Source organism: Megascapheus bottae, unplaced genomic scaffold (genome assembly GCF_031878675.1).
Source record: "Megascapheus bottae isolate mThoBot1 unplaced genomic scaffold, mThoBot2.hap1 HAP1_SCAFFOLD_58, whole genome shotgun sequence".
In the NCBI taxonomy this organism is placed as follows: domain Eukaryota; kingdom Metazoa; phylum Chordata; class Mammalia; order Rodentia; family Geomyidae; genus Megascapheus; species Megascapheus bottae.
Genome location: NW_028327477.1, coordinates 881,648 through 897,380, shown reverse-complemented (window position 1 = coordinate 897,380; position 15,733 = coordinate 881,648). Strand labels below are relative to the sequence as shown.

Here is a 15,733-nt window from a genome sequence, read left to right as displayed (position 1 = left end):
GTGTGTATTACCTGTGCATGTATGCACATGTAATACTTACTTTGGGCTTCCTTCCAGGAATCATCAGATATAAAAGCCATGTTTGGGTTTGTATTCTCACGCCAAGCACAGATGAGATGTTGGGAGTCAGGCTCCTTTGAGGAAGATGAAGACTACCTCAGAGTGCTCTGTTTTCATCAGAGCACCCTCCACAGAAACTTCCTCCCACCCCATAAATTCTATGATCCCTTCCCTGCTCTCAGATGATCAAACCACAGACAGATATCCCTCCACTTCCCCCCCCACCTCCCCCATCACGCACCCTGCAGAATGAGTAGCACAGCAGGTGAAGAGGGACATGGAACACTTTTTAATGTCAAGTCAGAGAACAACCCCTCCCTCCCCTACCCCAATCCCACTTTCCCTCATCACATCCAGGGCCCCTCCCCGAGGCCTCTCTGCTCCCCAGACTTGGAGAGGACAAAAGAAAAAAAAAGAGATTTACCTAAAAACTGCATTTTTCTTCTCTTTCATACACACTCACACAAAGGTGGGAAATTAAATAAAATCAACTGAGAGGATTCAATTCTTCAGTGGTCACAAAGGCATCAGGGATTCCCGTAGTGGGCCAAAGCAAGTGGTTACTGGCGGTTTAGTTGGTTTGATTGCTTGCTGTCTGTGAATGCCCCAGGCCAGATGGAGAAGGGAAGCCAGAAGGCTTTGGCTTCAGAGAGCCACACCTGGAAAGATGCTGCCCCTGATTATTCATTGTTGATGGGTTTTTTTTGTTGTTGTTTTTTTTTTCTCTTCACTTTGTATAAATGTCTCTGACATGTAAAGAACCCAGGAAAATAAAATTTTTAAAAAGGCAGGAGCTGATTACACAATTACCAGTGAACTCTATCATCTTGTAGAAGATCAACACACAGCTAACGCCATATACAGCATGCAGTAATGTCTGAGAAAGGACCCTGCTGAGAAACAAAATGGCTAGAACTCTAACAAAAAAAATATATGTATATATATATATATACTGTATAATATATGCCCTCAAAAGAAGCATAGCCAACAAACCCAAGACACAGTGCAGATCAATTTCCCTTTTCTAAAGAGTATGGGGATAGCATAGAACTGCCTGTGTGAAAATGATGTCAGAATTAGGGGGAATTGGTCACACTGATGCAATGATATCTAAACTGGGCGTGTAATGGATTCTTTGTTTGTTGTCTGTTTTCTGGTTGTTTTTCTTGTTGTTGTTGTTGTTTGGTGAGTCTGCCAAGTCCTCACCAGGATCTGCCAGTTTTTAACCTCGTTGAGAAGTACATTGTTCTTTTTCTGTTCTTAATGTTTTCGTTCCTATGTATATATATATAATTTTTTGCTTTCGTTTTTGTCTTATTTTTTTGCACTAAGTTCTTGACTCACACGAGAAAATACAATTGATAAAATTAATAATGAATCAGAATCCCTTATCATTGTGATGTCCATGTCATAAAATGAAAAAAAAAATAAAAGATAAAAGTTTAACCATATCTTTTTGTGACTCTTATTTATGGGATTGTTGTGGCTGCCAGGCTGTCTTTTTTGTATTTGTTTTGTTTTTCCTTTTTTAAATTTTTTTGTATTTCATGACACTTGCCCTGGTGACCGTCTATACCAAAGGACCCTCCTCAGTGCATAAGGGACCACATGTTTCACTCTGTATTGGTTTGTGTCCTAAGGAAGGATGGAATTTGAGATGATGACTTCTGAGTGGTCCACGGGGTTGGGGGTGGGGGCACTTAGTGGGCAGGATGGCTGAGCCCTTGCCCACCCTCGTGACAGAGAAGTCACTTACTGCTGCTTGTGGGTGGGTCCAAGCCGGGTGCATACTCTTCCCATTTGGGAAAAGAAAGAAAACTCAGTGGTACCTAAAATATCTGCAAGGCGATTTTCAATTTCCATTTGCTGTTTGTTTGTTTGTTTTTTAACTTTTGTGGTTTTGTTTTGTTTTGTTTTCTTCCCCCAAAGTATTCTTTGTTCCCCTCCCTCAAATTTCTCTCCCATGAGCGGTGATCCTCCAGAATTTCATTTGATTCTGACTCGTTGCTGTCGTGTGGCCGTGCTGCTGCGATGTTGGAGGTGCGGTGGTGGCAGCTCTACCCAGAGGGGAAGGGGCGGTCACATCAAAATTTGAGAAGCAGGTGTAAGAACAGAAGCGGGAGGAGCCAGACACCGCTTGCCCTCCGAGATGTCCCATTGCTAACCTCGCTGACTGCACCCGGGCCTGTGGAGAGAACACATGGATGATGAGCTGCTGCCTGTGGAATGGTTCAAGCATTTTCTAATGGCCTGGTCTGGTGACATCAGGCTTGCCTCTGACAAGACATCCCTTACACAGAGCATGTGGTGCTGCAGTTCTCCTGCTCCATGCATATGCACTGTGCCCATGGAGAGACCTCAGTCGCAAACAGAGAACAGGAGGCTTGGGTTCAAGTGTCCTGGTGACCTTTATGTAACATGCTTGGGCTCTGGTTCAGGGTCAAAGTTCAAGAAAGGACTTATTCAATAAAGTTCAACAGAGTTCAATAAAGCATGCCCCTTGCGTTGTGTGCCTCAACCTCTGCCCCTCTGAGCTCTCTCTGCCTTGGATATTCTCTGAACTCTCCAACTGCTCAGCCTGCTATTCAGGGAAGGAGTTGTTGGGGGCGTTATGATCTATTTGCAAGCTGATGCTGTTACTCTGTCAAACACAGAGGCCATCCTGTCAATTACTCTATCCCAGGGCAGGCCCTTGGTTCTACCTGAAACACTTGGCCTCTTCCCTGTCTGGACAAGGTAATAGCAGATGCTCAGAACTAGCCCATATCAGGTACACAGGGGATCAAGTAAGGGGACAGAGCCTGTCTGCTCAGGGATGTGATTATATCTAGGAATGGACATGGGCTGAGTACAGATCCTGCCTCACTGTGAGTCTGTAGGGGAGAGAACACAGAGGAAAAATGGTCCTACAGAGTACAAACCCATGTGACCTGTGTAAATACTCTTTGACATGGAGCTAAATACAGGAAGTGAGAGAACTGCATGATTATAGAAGCTTCCCTATTCTTAAACCCCATAGGTTCTATTAGCCCTTATGGTTATTAAAATGTATTGGTAAATGCTGAACCAAACCTAGGTATGACTGTCTAGATGGATTTGATACCAAAACAACAGGGCGCTTTCTCCATTGAACCTATTCTGTTGGCGATTGCTGCACTGAATTTAGTGAAGCTGATGATTCCATTCTAAGTCCTCGTGGGGAGGGAAACAAGGAACAGAGTCAGAGCCTGTTTTCCTGTTTGGGAGGCTCATTCATGGAGTCACTTCTGGTTAAATCAGATCAAAAAATAAAACCATGTTTCTTCATTCCCCATAGGATGACACTGTGGATTCCTGGGACTTAGCCCTTGGGGGTAAATCTTTAAGTATTGGGGCAGTGGCTAAATATGATTCCCCAAATCTTAGGCCTGCATGATGTCTGTCTCACAGAATTCTCAAGGTCGAACTGCTTGGCAGAATGAGTCCCATGTAAGACCCCAGGGAATGTTGTCCTGCTCAGTGCCCTGCAGGAAAACGTGCTACACTAGATAATACAAAGCTGTTAGCATCCATAGGGACACAGGTAACAAAGGAGTATGCTTAAAAGTCCTGAGGATTTACATTTCAACTGCCTTTCACTTGAGATTAGTCACTAATGGGTTGTATCACCTACAATTTAATCTTTACACTTCTATACAAATCACCATTCAGAACTCCACTCACCCAGAATTTGGCTTGACCTCAAAGAGGCATGCTAATTCCTTGCACCCTCCAGAGCGACAGATTGCTTCTGTCCCCTGTGTGCTGCTCCAAGGTCTTCCCAGCAAGTCTCTTCCAGTGCCAAAGCAGAGGACTGAAGACACAAGACTCCTATCTGAGTGCCTGTGTCCCAACAAGTCTTTGTGAGAGCCAGGTTCCGCAACTTCCCCACACAAAGCTAGAGATCATAGTCTATTCTCTCAATCTCTCTCTCTCTCTCCTCTCTCTCTCTCTCTCTCTCTCTCTCTCTCTCTCTCTCTCTCTCTCTCTCTCTCTCTCTCTCTTTCTCCCTCTTTGCCAGTTCTGGGCTTGAGCTCAGGGCCTGAGCACTGTCCTTGGACTTTCTCAAGGCTAGAGATCTACCACTTGAGCCTCAGCACCACTTCTGGCTTTTTTTCTATGTATGTGGGACCGAGAAATTGAACCCCAGTCTTTGTTCATGAGGGGCAAGCACTACCCCTAGGCCAAACTCCTGGCTCATAATCTATTGTATCTTGTACACACTGCTCAGAACTGTTCTCAATGTATCCTTCACAAGTGGTGCTTGTGCTCCTAGCAGGGCAAATATCTGAGGACACACAGATCCTTCCCTCACCACCCCTACTCCCTGCCTCCCTCCTCTTCTGAACACTGGCCCAGTAAGGGTTTGCTGAGTTCCTATCTAAAGAAAGGGATGAATGCCTTGTTTCTAGACTGAGACTCTCCATCCCAGGTGGTAGCTATGCATTGGCAAATGGCCCTCCCTAGCATGTCATAATGGAGAAGAACTAAGCTGGCAAAGCACTCCCAATGGAACATCACAATGGCCTTGTGGCTGTCAGCTCATACTTGTTCACATAGCTAAACCCCTCTGAGGCTTTTGTAGGTCTACTCCCTGTTGGAAAGGATCACAGGGAGTCTGCAGGCACAGACGCTAACTGTCGTGGGAGAAAACTCTCCTTCCAGAACATGAAAAGAAATCCACAATTGTCTGGGAATATGGACTTCCTTATTGATACACTGTCTAGGAAAAGCTCCTGAAATTTCCATTGCTTCTGCTGAGACCTAGGAGAAGCTAGCACTCACTGGGTATAGAATAATGCTCTCTTGTCTTCACCTCCATCCACCTATGGACCCCCCTCACCTCCCCACTGTCCAATCTGCACATCTAGAAAACCTGGCCTGGGCAGAGCTGGACAGATGAAGCAAGATCAGAGACAATTTTGAGGTAGAGACCCCAGCTTCTTCAGTCCTGCATACACATCCAGAGAAGACAAATAAGCAATGTCATGTCTTCCCATTTACAGAGCTTACCTATTCACAAGATGAGTTGTCACCCGGTGCCTTATTCAACATATTGCCACACATATTCCAGGGTGATAAGTCTATAATACCACATTCTTAACACTGCAAACATGAGCCCTGTAGCAGGACGAGAAGTACCTTCCGGTACTAGAAGTCCTTGGTGGCAGAGCATGCATCCCATCATGCTGTCTGGCTGCTATTGCGATCCTTCATGCCCTCCTTTTGCCATGTCCCCTGGGTGTCCCTTGTCCTGTGCAGAGAGCCCCCAAATCAGCACCCTCTATCTGTATTCACTTTTTTTCTCACCCTCCCATTTTCATCTGATTAATTCTCATTGCCTGTTCCAGTTTCTTTTCAAGTCTTCAATAACTTCTTCCAGGTAGAGTTTCTTGGTTTGCTCAGGCTGGGTCTTTGGATACCTTATGTAATCCTATTGTTAATATGCTCACCACCATGAATTCTAATTCTGTGTGTGTGTGTGTGTGTGTGTGTGTGTGTGTGTGTGTGTGTGTATGTGTTATGTATTTTCTTCTTGGAGCTATCATCTTCTTAAGGTTTCATTAGCCATGACAGGTATCCAATCAATATTTATTGATGTTTGTTGATAAGGAGAAACCACTGATTCATAAAATCATGTGTATTACACTTGACGAAATAAAAAAGTCAAAGCAAGTAAGAAATAAAAGAGCCAGGAGCAGTGGCACACACCTGTAACCCTAGCTACTAAGGAGGCTGAGATCTGAGGAGCTCAGTTTAAAGCCAGCCCAAGAACTAAAGACTATGAAACTCTTATCTCCAGCTATCCACTAGAAAACCAGAAGTGCACTGTGGCTCTAGGGGTAGCATGGTAGCCTTGAGCTGAAGAGCTCAGAGGTAGGGCAGCAGCCTTGGACAGTGTCAAGGCCCAGTGTTCAAGCTCCATGACCACCACCACCAACAATAAAAGAAATAAAGGAAAAAATTGACTTCCTCTTAACTCTGTTCAACGGAAGTCATAAAATGGCTGGCGCTAAGTAAATGTCTGCAGAGAATCCAATCCATGAGAACTAGGAAGTCAGGCATAATGTCACAGTTGGGGAAATGAACCTATCACAGTGCCCAAGGGCACTGTGAAAACAAGGGTGGCCAGCTCCTACTCAATAAATGGAAACTAAATACCAAAGTGCTCAAGAAGCTTGCCCAGGATCCCTTGGCTTCTTTCTCCAAAGCGTTTCTCCCTAGCATAGAGGTGCTTCTTTATGAGCTCGTGCATCACTATGAGAGAGAAAAGGCTCAACCAATGGGTCATGCAGCTGCCCTTCCTTACAGTCTATGAGACACAGGATACACTATGAGATCCAGGCAGGCTAAGAGGAAGGCCCCCGCAGAGCCAGAGTGACAGCATGGCTCATCTTCCTGGGAACACAGCCGCACAGATGAAGCCACGGTTCTTCACCCAGCTTCCTCTCTACACTGGATGCCTTTATTTTCTCTGTCTCATTAGAGAGCTGTGAAGGCTCAAAGAGACTAATTACCAGGACAGTTAGGGTCCCAGAGAACTGTGATGAGTGTCAATTATCCATTGGAAACATCTTGCAGGAATGAAAGCCTCAAATAAGACACATTTTATTCCTGGTCAAGTGACTCACCCAAGAACCTCCCCCTTCCTCCAACCTCCCATCCCATCCATTGCTTTCCTTCCAGCTCCCAGTTCTATATATAGAGAAAGGTGGTGGGGGGAGAAGGGGCAAGCAAAGGGCACATGCAAGGCCAGTGTCTACAATGATCATCGCATTAGAGCATCTCTATATGCAAGAAGAGAGACAGCCCTGGTGAGGAGAAGCCCAGAGCCCAAGCAATTCTAGGCACTGGCAGGTGCTCATTAGTGCCACTAGCAGAGATGAGTTAGACGTGGCACAAGTAGAAGCTCTCCAGGGAGGATTTGATGTCCTCAGAAGAAGGGTTAATCTAAATAATCCTTGAGATGCTCAAAGTCCAGTAGAGAGAGGTCCCTTTAGGTTGCTTCTTAGAAACAGCTTAGGAAAGGGAGGCTTCTTATGCCCATAACCCCATGGCAGCAACTACCTGAAAAAAACAAATGTACCAACCTTTCCAAGGAGTCATGGCTGTAGTTTTCACTTCTAAAAGAAATTAAGAACAAGCCACTGTTAAAGTAGAAAACAGTCAGGATTGCACACTTTGCAATCAGATGGGTTGAGGAAATGAATGAGCTCCAGCCCTAAGACCTCCTCCAGGCCTCTTATGCCTACTTCTGGTCGTCCTGACCAAAGCATACAACTTATAGTGAATGTCTTCAGTCTTCTGTGGCAGCTATAATAAACTGGAGGCCAAGCCATGGTGTGAACAATAAAGATTACCACAAACTGAAGCAGAGCTAAAATATCCACCTAGCATCAGTAGGCGTTGTTCTAGACCTTTGGAGCTCAAGGTATTGAGAAAAATGTCTATTTGTAAACCAAGCTTTCTTTCTGTGGTCACCAGAGTACCCTTGAATTCATTGAAGTCTGAAGACTTCAAGTATTAAGTTGGCTGCTAGAGCTGGACTTGGATGCCAATGCCCATGTAAGGCCAAAATGGCAAGTGTGACTTACCATTTTAGAAATACTGATGAGTTCATTCTGCCTTTTCCCATTTCCTACTGGCACACCCCATCCATATGCCCAGATGTTAGCTCTTCTTTTTACTAGAGTGTGAAAAAAATGTCTATTTCAACAGCTTTAAACACTAAGGAAAAAAAAACCCAGAGCCTCTATCTTTTCTGTGGATGACAGGGGTCTTGTCTGGCCTGAGGTTGTGATATCTACCTTGCATTGCCCTCTTTTGACAAAGGCCACTGGAGTTGCTGTCTGAGAAGTGGTATTCAAATATTTTTTTCATTGAAGTAGTATCATGGGGAATCCATGATCTCTGTATATATAAATTCCTTGAATATAGGAAGTTAATTTAGATAAAAATGTTCTATATCTAGAATCAGAGAAATACAAATGTTCCTGTACGTCCAAACACTACATCTGTACTTTAAAGCCTTTCACAATGTGATATCCTCTTGATTTAGGTGGACACAAACAATGTTGAGAGATCAGTGTAAGGTTATTAAGATATAGGCAATGGTCAAGCCAAGATGTAAAACCAAGATGGTAGACAATAGCCCATGGTAATGGTACCATGTAATTAATGTGTTTTGGTGAGCAAGGACAGCCAAGAAGTTAAGAAGGAGTAGATTTATGAATCTTCCTGTGTTCACATGTAGGGCTAATGGAAAGAGAAAGACAGAGACTTGAAGCAATGAGGCATTCATACAATGTTTGTCCCCAAACACGAAGTCCAAGTGTAAAGCATTTGAAGGGAAGGTCCTATGGCAATAAGGGTGTTAATTCATAAGGACAGAAGGAAGGTTCCAATTGCACTAGGGACTCAGAAAAAAAGGTAGAAGTTTATGGCACAAATCGCTGCTTCTAGGTATTAGAAGAACTTTCTATATAGCAAAAAATCTGAAAACAGCTGCACCTTGATTGTTCCCATTTAGCTTTTCCTCATCTCCAATGCATACTACTTGAAAACATCCACAAAAGCAAAGAACAATTTGACACTGTCTTTGTGACTTTTGTTAGAACCTATCCTTGAGCTTTTCCAAGTAACAGTGTTTCAGCTTTTCTAAGGAACAAAGAGTTTTATTGGCCTTCACTTATCACATGAGAGAGACAAATGAAGGCAAGATGTTCCTCCTATACATTCTAAACCTTCAAGTTGCATGCCAGTCCTTTCTCTTTGCTCTGGTATAGAAGAGATGTAAGCATGCTGACATCATCCTGTCATTGGCTATTGTATCCAGAAGAACAAAACTTCTGTGAGCACCCAAAGCCAGTAGTAGCCAGAAGCTCAAATCTTTAAGTGACATCTTGGTGGACAAGAAAGGAAAATCCTAAAAAAATTAACTATTTTTTCTTTGCTAATAAGGACCTTGACTGAAATTTAACTGATCTGGTAGTGATATATTAACAATAAGCCAGAGTAGAGAAACAAAGGTCAGGAGAAACAAAAAAATAATGAGAGGATCATAAAAAAGAAAGGGGGAAGGGGGAAAGGAAATAAGAGGAATGGGGAAAAAAGAAGGAAAAGAAGGCCAGGCATGGTGGCTCATGCCTGTAATCCTAGCTACACAGGAGGCTGAGATCTGAAGATCATGGTTCAAAGCCAGCCTGGGCACTACAAAGCTGTGAATCTCTTGTCTCAAATTAATCACTAGAAAACCAGAAGTGGGGCTGTGGCCCAAGGGTAGGGCAGTTGCCTTGAGCTGAAGAGGTCAGGGACAGTGCCCAGGCCCAGAATTTATGACCACCACCATACATACAAAAAAAAAAGAGGAGGAAAAAAGGGAAGGAGAAATGATGTATGGAAGGAAGGAAAGAAGGAAGGAAGGATGGAAGGAGGGAAGGATATAGAGAAGAAAGAATAAAGGAAGAGGAGAGAAAGGAAGGAAGGAAAAAAAGAAAAAGGGAGGAAGGAGAAATGACAGATGGAAGGAAGAAGAGAGGAAGAAAGGAAAGAAGGAAAATAAGGAAAGCGAATGGGAAGGAGAAAGGATAGGGTGGGATAAAAAAAAATAAAAAGCAATGGGAAAAAAAGGTAAAAGAATCCTACATACAACATCCTAAGTCTAAACTCAGCCAGTCTTTGTCAGGCAAGACAGAAGCCATCATTCTTTAAGCAAAAACAATACTCCTAGCTGAATCCAGGCAATCCAGTCAGCTGGGGCTGCTATTAAATTATAATAGGCAAAGGAGAACTGAGTAAGGAATACTATTCTACTCTCATAGAAAGAGAGTAGAGATATTTCTTTGCATCTTCTCTTAGTTTGGCACATATGTACTTGCTGTAGAAATGCAAACTCTGGATGACTTGATGACTGGCCTAATGAACTATTTTTAATCCTCTGTCGGAAAGAATGGATCATCTTTTCAGCTGCAGTTGTTTCAGTCTGCTGTGCAGAGTCTACTTTAGCTCTCTAGTCTTTAATAAACTGGTTTGATGGTCACTGTGAAGCTCACAGGCATTAATCAGCCAACAGTCCCTCGGTTGCTGCTGATAGCATCAAACCTAACTTAATGCCTAGAAGATAAAAGACAAAGGATCACTGAATGGGAAATAAGCAGTTTTGGAGCTATAAAGCTGGCAGTGTGGGCAATACACACACTTGTCGGTGTGGAAGTTTCTTGAGAGATGGTGGCACAGCATTGAGTTCTCATTTATCACTGCATGTGTCCAGTGTTTCCAAATATTAATATGGGAAGGTGGCATGCAATCTGTTGTGTTTGCAATAGAGAAGCAGAGAAATACTACTTCAAGGATGGCAACAAATGCTGAGAATGAACAAAATGCTCTTATCAAAATCCTTCTACTCTATCTCGATATTATGGAGAAAATAGCTTTGAACTTCTCTTAAAGCCAAAGGTTTCCTGTCAGTACAAAGGAAGCCACACATTCATATGAATCTTCCTTGTGTTTCTGAGCTGAAGATGAACGTTCTATGGAAGTACTGCCTAAGAAAATAGGTAGCTAGGAAAGTACGGGGGGCGGGGAAACATAGGTGAAGAAAGTGCTCAATCTATCGCCTCTAAACTCTCAGTTGTAAGGACAAGTCCAGCAGACTATCCTGCAGACTGTATGCACCCAACTACAGAGCCTTCCAGGTGTCTACAACTTCTGTTCTGACCCATATTCTACACACAAAAGGGTGAAGGGTTGGATATACCCAGAAGATCAGAATGGAAAGTTGAAGGAGAAGTCCTTTCACCAAAGTTCCCAAATCACAGAAAGGGCAGTAAGGTATTCCCAGCTCTTTCTGAGCAGGTGGAGCCTTGTAGTTCCATCTCAGGCTCACTATTCTATGTTTGCTTTTATTCATACTTGATTTTGCTGCTCACAGCTTTGATGTGGGATGACACTCCTTCAGGTGAGCATGCCTGTTTCAAACCACTAACTGAACTGAGTATAGTTTTGTATGACTGTAATCACAACACTCAGAAGGCTGAGATCGGAAGTTGTCAAGTTCCAGTTTGGCCTGGGCTACATATATAGTAAGACTGCTCAAAAGATCTAAACAAGCAAACAGATGGACAAACAAAAACATAAAATCTACTGCCTGTGTTTCAAATATTCCCTTTTTTTGTTTTTGAGAATAAAGTCCTAAGTGGTGAGAATTGGCTTAATCTCTTCTGAAAGTCCCTTCATACCAAAACATGTGTCCTAACTTCAGTTGCTAACATCTCTCTAGTCATTTGTGTTAATATTTTCCTGGCATCATTATTTTAGCTCTGTGAACATGTCTGACAGTGGGGGGGGATCAGAAAACCTAAGTTAAGTCATTAGTTGAACCTCTAATGCACATTAGGAAAAGGGTGGGAGGGGTACATCAGGGAGTTAATCGTGGAATTGAGGGGAGGGGAAACAAAACATAAAGCAAGGGGGGATACTGACCTTGCAACAAAGTTGAGCTTGTAGGCTCATTTAGTTCTAAATCAGGTGAGGGACATACAGGAGAGAAAAATGAAAACAAACACATATATTATATACAGTTGCTATATATTTGTCATATATAGTTTGTATACCGTCACTTACAAGTATTTCTGGAGGCATGGATAAATAAAGGAAGACAAACACACACACAAAAAAACCAACATGGGAGGACGAAGTGAAATGAGAGTAACAGGGAAATGATTTACTCTACACAGTTAAGTGAGATGGCTGGGAAGGGAGGGAGCAAGCCACTACTCTGTATGTCTTCCATTGTGGATGGATTCACTATGAGTTTTCCTTGTGCTGGATGGAGTCACTGGTGTGGCATAAAAGGAACATTTCACCCTTTCCAGGGGAGATTTGGCCCCCATATCCTCATCCTCCTTATAGCAATTTGGGAAACGAAGTGTAGAAATGTCTGATTTCATGGTAATCATGATCATTGATGATGATACTCATGACTTAATGATCAGAAGGAAAGAGCAATATCTCTCTGGAATCACTCTGATTCAGGAATATGAGAGCTGAGGTCTCAAGTTCTGTGGTCCCAGAGTCCTATTTGTTTGTGATTAGAAGGACCATCCCACCACTCCTTAGTTTATGTCTTCCAAACGTTTCTGACCATGGAAAATCACTATGCTGAATTCTTCACTTTTCAATGCCTCACGGGAAGAAAATGCAATACATGTACAAGTTGTTGACAAGATGATAATTTAGTTGGCTTTCTAGAATGTTATTGGAGACTAAACTTCACCATGAATGTCTATTAATGTGTAGTCATATAAAGTAAATCCTGTTGTTCAACCTACCCAAGACTCTTTGGTGGCTCTTAATGGAAAATAACATGAAATTCCCCACCCCCCAAAAAAATCCCACTATATTTGGAAAAAGACCTCAAAAATGATGGTGAGATTCAATAATAAGCTTAGGAGGGGCAATACTGTCTAGAACTAGACTTTGTTCTAGCTAAAAGGCTAGGAATATTGGCCTTAAAAATTAATGGGGTTTCAATAGTTCCATGGAAGGATCGAAGTACACTTTTGAGCTCCCCATAACAGAGGCCACAAAAAGGAACTGGTTTCTGTTTTCAAACCACATTTGAAAAATGCTTTGAGCTTGCATCTCCTTAGAGACAAACAAGTTACAGCTCTGAGACTTCCTGCACTATAGGACATCCATGCTATCTTTGACCCAGTCTTGCTTATCTCATCTGCAAAGGTACCCAATGTTTTACAATGCACTTGGTAGAGTCTTGGACTCCATAAAACAGGCATGTGCCAAAGCACATGCACAGGGTGAATATTTTCCAACCAAGAAACATGGGGGCATGGAAGGGGAATCAGTTATAATTGCCACGTGTTGTTCTGTTAAAAAGAGGATATTTATGACACACGCTCCGTTGCTTTTCTTGTCATAAAGGCCAGTTATTTCACTCTTAAAATATCTGCTGCCTCACCCCATTCTCATCTTGAGATGACTTAAAGAGAAGAAGCTAGGGAATTAGACAAGTAGTGATAAAGTCGATGGCAAAACCATTTCACGCCTCCAAATCAGAGAAGAGAGCTCAAAGCAGGAGGAAGACTTTACAAAACTATGGCCCCTATTGTCCCTGTAGATTGTATGTGGTTTGAAGCTGAAGGGAAAGTGCTGTGAGTGCCTTGCCTTGCAAGGAAAGCAAGGATGGGCCCATTCTTTGCAAATATGGATCCTCTGTACTTACAGACAGGCACCTGCAAAAAACCCAAAACTGTCTGACAAATGAGAGGAGCACTTGTAACTATTCTTGTGTGTGAAATGCCAGAGAGATCAATCACTCTCATCACAGCTCTGCCCATTTTGAGCTACAGACTCGAGGGTCAAGGGCACCTTCTCCTTCCCAGCTTTCAGATAAAGCCGGGAGGATGTGATTTGGAAGAAGAGATGGAATGATGGAGTATAAACTATTACCTGGAGTATTTGGCAGGAGAGAAGGAGAGGGCGCATTTATGGCTACAGGATTATCTGGGTGTTCTCTTACAATAACAAGAATTTAGGTTCATTTCTGTTATCTGCTAAATTTCTTGCCTTTCTTTCCCCATTGCATTCTATCGGCTTTCTTACCAGGGGCCTTTGGGGGAAAAGGATCTGAAAAATTCCAAGCTCACTGAACTTGGTATGCTAAGCAGAAATTTGCTCAAAAGGTAACCCGGAATGGGGCCTGTGGGGAGAATTTGCATCCATTAAGGATTAAAGCCACTGCCAGACACAAGGAGTCTTGCCTGGCTGCAGACAGACAGAAGTCTGTCTGGTCACATGCTGTGGTCTAGGGAAAGATTGTTGCTTTCTTCCGACACCAGAGTTGTTGCCATATATGAAAGGAAGACAATATTCCTTGTACGTGCTAGTAGTACATCAATAATGCGTTTAAGGAAGCAATCCATGAATGACTATGTGGCCTCTTTCAAGATGGTAGTGTGGATGGACAAATGTCTTAACCAGCAAGATAACATCCAGTGACACAAATGGGAAACTGGGAAAATGCTTATTTGCTAGATTGTGTTTCTTTATCCCACTGAAATAAAGAATTTTAAGGAGCCTCCAGATTTATAACTCTACTTTTACGACTATAACCCTATTTCTCTTGTATCCCAAAGGCTGGAAGAAGTTTCAGAAAGGGGACAAGTTACACTAAGCCAGAGAACAAAGTACTAAATTGTTAGTGCTTTCCTCTGGACTCTTTGTAATTTCACCCAATTATAATTCCTAAGTCAGTTTAGGAGATATCACCAACGAGGGGGGGGAAAGGTCAATTTTAGCATCCCTAAGTTATCCTTGTCTCTTGTGTCAGATTATTTTTTTATTATGTAATGAAATTAATATTTACTTATCTTTTCAGGTCCTAATGTCTACTTTCATATATTCACAAAATTTCCTTTTGTCTGTGAATGTGTGTGTGTATCTCTCTTTGGCTCCTTTACTCACTTATGATACTTTCTCCTCCTTCCAGCCTCTCCTCTTAGCTCCTCCCTTCTGGCCACCCTTCTTTATTACACAGCCTCTCAGAGCCCAGCTCAGGGCACATTCTCACCAAATAGTGTGATGCTGGCATTGGTGTGTCCCAATTTGTTGGAAGCCACACATGTATAGTTCCCGTAGTCATGTTCAGAGACATTGAAAAAGATGAGTTTTGAGAGGAAAGGTCTGTTTTCCACTTTGACGCCTTTCTTTCCTTCAATCAGTCTGAGAAAAACAAGAAACAAAGCAAAAGGAGAAAAAAGGAGATGGTCAATTTTTCTAATTCATCAGGCCTCGTCAGGTTCATTTATTGCTACCATATATTTATACTGGATAACATGTCACTGTATTTCTCTCTCACTCTCCCTCTCTTCCCCCTTCTCTTCTCTCTGTCTCTCTGTCTCTGTCTCTCTGTCTCTGTCTCTCTGTCTCTCTGTCTCTCTGTCTCTCTGTCTCTCTGTCTCTCTCTCTGTCTCTCTCTCTCTCTCTCTCTCTCTCTCTCTCTCTCTCTCTCTCTCACACACACACACACACACACACACACACACAGTCCTGTCAAAGATCCCTTACCTTCCTAAACTAACATTTAAATTCTTAGAAGGGAGGTATGTCATTGTATCTTTGCATTGTAAAGCTGACAGGCATATCACAACAAATATAGCATGCCAGTTGTGTGACATTCAGAATAATACCATTCATGCAAGAAGAGCTGCTCAAAAGTGTTGACTTATGAGGCTCCTGACAGTGGTAATGAAGATGGTGATATGATGATGATGACGACAACGATGATGGTGATGGTGATGATGATGATGATGATGTCTAGTGAACATTTTGTCATGAAAGAAAAAAGAGACCTGATTTTTTTTTGTGTGTGTGTGTGTGTGTGTGTCTGTGTGCAAGTACTGGAGGTTAATTCAAGGCCTTAGCGCTGTCATTTAGCTGTTTTGCTCAAGGCTGGTACTCTATCATTTGAGCCAAACTACCTCACTTCTGCCCTTTTGGTGATTAATTGGAGTTAAGAAGCTTATGGACTTTTCTGCTCCGGTTGGTTTTGAACTTTCTTTCTCAACTATCAGCCTCCTGAGTAGCTAGGATTAGATATATGAGCCATGATTACATATAATGATAATGAATATGACAT

General features: G+C 42.6%; 1 protein-coding gene across 1 annotated transcript; it reads right to left on the bottom strand.

Annotated features, from left to right (window-relative positions):
- Positions 1–399: 399 nt before the first annotated feature.
- On the bottom strand, positions 400–15,206 carry LOC150039801 (neurotrimin-like). The gene is made up of 5 exons (XM_090327594.1): positions 15,163–15,206; positions 14,666–14,817; positions 11,560–11,595; positions 7,170–7,202; positions 400–2,245 (listed from the first exon to the last, which is right to left on the bottom strand). The coding sequence occupies exons 1-5, from the start codon at positions 15,204–15,206 to the stop codon at positions 2,145–2,147; spliced, it is 366 nt and encodes a 121-aa protein (XP_090183720.1). The 3' UTR covers positions 400–2,144.
- Positions 15,207–15,733: the final 527 nt, after the last annotated feature.

What these genes read in the sequence shown, in the direction of transcription:
- LOC150039801 (XM_090327594.1), bottom strand. Translation starts at nt 15,206, where the DNA reads ATGACATACCTCCCTTCTAAGAATTTAAATGTTAGTTTAGGAAG. An exon ending in TTAAATGTTAGTTTAGGAAG is followed by an intron (nt 14,818 to 15,162) that starts GTAAGGGATCTT and finishes TGTTTTTCTCAG; the next exon opens with ACTGATTGAAGGAAAGAAAG. An exon ending in TGCCAGCATCACACTATTTG is followed by an intron (nt 11,596 to 14,665) that starts GTGAGAATGTGC and finishes CACCTGATTTAG; the next exon opens with AACTAAATGAGCCTACAAGC.